Source organism: Metarhizium robertsii, assembly GCF_000187425.2.
Source record: "Metarhizium robertsii ARSEF 23 chromosome Unknown MAA_Scf_63, whole genome shotgun sequence".
In the NCBI taxonomy this organism is placed as follows: domain Eukaryota; kingdom Fungi; phylum Ascomycota; class Sordariomycetes; order Hypocreales; family Clavicipitaceae; genus Metarhizium; species Metarhizium robertsii.
In genome coordinates, this window is record NW_011942208.1 from 9,450 (window position 1) to 11,240 (window position 1,791).

The 1,791-nt window shown below is 49.9% G+C and overlaps 1 protein-coding gene across 1 annotated transcript; it reads left to right on the top strand.

Moving 5' to 3' along the window:
- Nucleotides 1–68: 68 nt before the first annotated feature.
- MAA_10544 (Protein kinase, ATP binding site) lies at nucleotides 69–1,664 on the top strand (the record flags this gene model as incomplete). The annotated part of the gene is made up of 3 exons (XM_007828542.1): nucleotides 69–893; nucleotides 952–1,598; nucleotides 1,637–1,664. The coding sequence occupies 3 exons, from the start codon at nucleotides 69–71 to the stop codon at nucleotides 1,662–1,664; spliced, it is 1,500 nt and encodes a 499-aa protein (XP_007826733.1).
- Between the last annotated feature and the right edge of the window lie 127 nt (nucleotides 1,665–1,791).

Consider the following 1,791-nt stretch of genomic DNA (forward strand, 5'->3'; position numbering starts at 1 on the left):
CATGACCTAAATACACCGCTTCCCTTCTGCCAACCGGGGCATGGACATCTGCCTGGCATTTCTTAGCTATGTCAGGTCCACGCCCACGTCCTCATCCACATCCTCTTGCCTTGTTTTCTCTCAGGCCTCTGAACGAGCGAGCTGAAAATGTCGTCGTTCATCCGTGCAACAGCCATCTCACCTCGATCCTGAGCGATGGATCTGTTGGTTTAGACATCGGCTTCCAAATCCGGTCGAAGTCATACGGAACACTTGCGACGTTGGGGCGCGGTGCGGATGCCGATATCTTTGTTGAGGGCAGCAGCATTGCGAAGCTCCAATGCTCGTTTGAGATCCAATCCTCTTGCGAGTTCGACTCGAACCGAATTGTGATCATGCTCTATGACAGATCCCACGGCCAAATGACACAGGTCTATGGCGATAATGCTATGCCATTCGAGCACGGACGTTCTCGCAAAATCCTGGTGCAGGAAAAACTGAACACTGTGGTCGGTATGGGCGGTGTGGGAAAAGACCTCGTCGTATTCGAGCTGGAGTGGCAGCCAAATGCAGCTGAGACGATGGAGAGGACGAAAAGTTCGTCGGAAAATTTGCCAGGCGGCTACGCTGAGAACCCTCGCCTAGCCCGGACCGTGGACGATTCAGAAACCGTCTTGCCGTCCCGTAGGGAGACGCGAACGCACACGCCAGGCCATTTTCAACCGAAGATAAGACATAAAAAGCTGGGTGAGCTTGGATCTGGACAATTCGGAACCGTATACAAGGCCATCAATGTGGACACGGGCAAGCTTGTTGCCGTCAAGGTTTTGCAACCGCCAGAGCAAGTGTCAAAACTAGAGCGGTGGAGGAAATTATTGAAACGAGAGGTCAAGATCCTTTCACAGATAAGCCATGTATGTGTGCTCTTATTCCTGGTTTCCTTATAGCCCATGAGACTAATACAGTGCTTAGCCCCATATCGTTGACTATATTGCGTCGGAATGCTTGGATGGACGGAAGGTGCAGATAGTTATGGGCTACATGAAAGGAAGTTTAGATTCATTGGTCCAGGAGGGTTCATTCGAGTCGATCACCGTCCTCGCGCAGTCTGTTTTGAACCAGATGCTTCAGGCGCTCGACTGCTTGGCAGCAAACGATATCATCCACCGAGATGTCAAGCCGGATAATATCCTTTGGACGGGGCAGCACGGGCATTTTATCTTCCAACTTGGAGATTTCGGTCTCTGTAACTTCACGGTAGAAGCGGTGACTTTTGCCGGCACTCCGATCTTCATGGCGCCCGAGTTCTTCCAGGGGCTTGGCCAGACGCACAAAGCGGACGTGTGGTCTCTTTTCGTGACAGTACTGTGGACACTGGATTTAAATGGCTTCCGCAAGAATTCTGAGAAGTACTCTTCTATACAAGATGTACACAGGGATATCTTCAATGCTTCCTCATATGTGGATATTATTCAAGAAATGGGGAGAGTGGATCCAAATGAACGCGCTTCCGCCGCACAGATGCTTGTCAAGTGCTTTAACGCAAAGGGGCTGACCACACCACTGGAGAGGATCCCAGAACTTCCTTCAGCAAACATACAATTCAAAACTGCGACGAAGTTACCACCAGTTACGACACCTCGAATTACCTATCAAGATGCTTCAAGGCGCCCAAGGAACCTTAATCCCAATCGGAATTTATTACTTTTGCGGAAATCCCGTCGTCTCGTCCTCAAACAAGAAGCTGTGAAAAAAAAGATGGTGCAAAACAACTATTCAATGGAGTTTCAACTGCCTGGCCAGTTTCCAAGA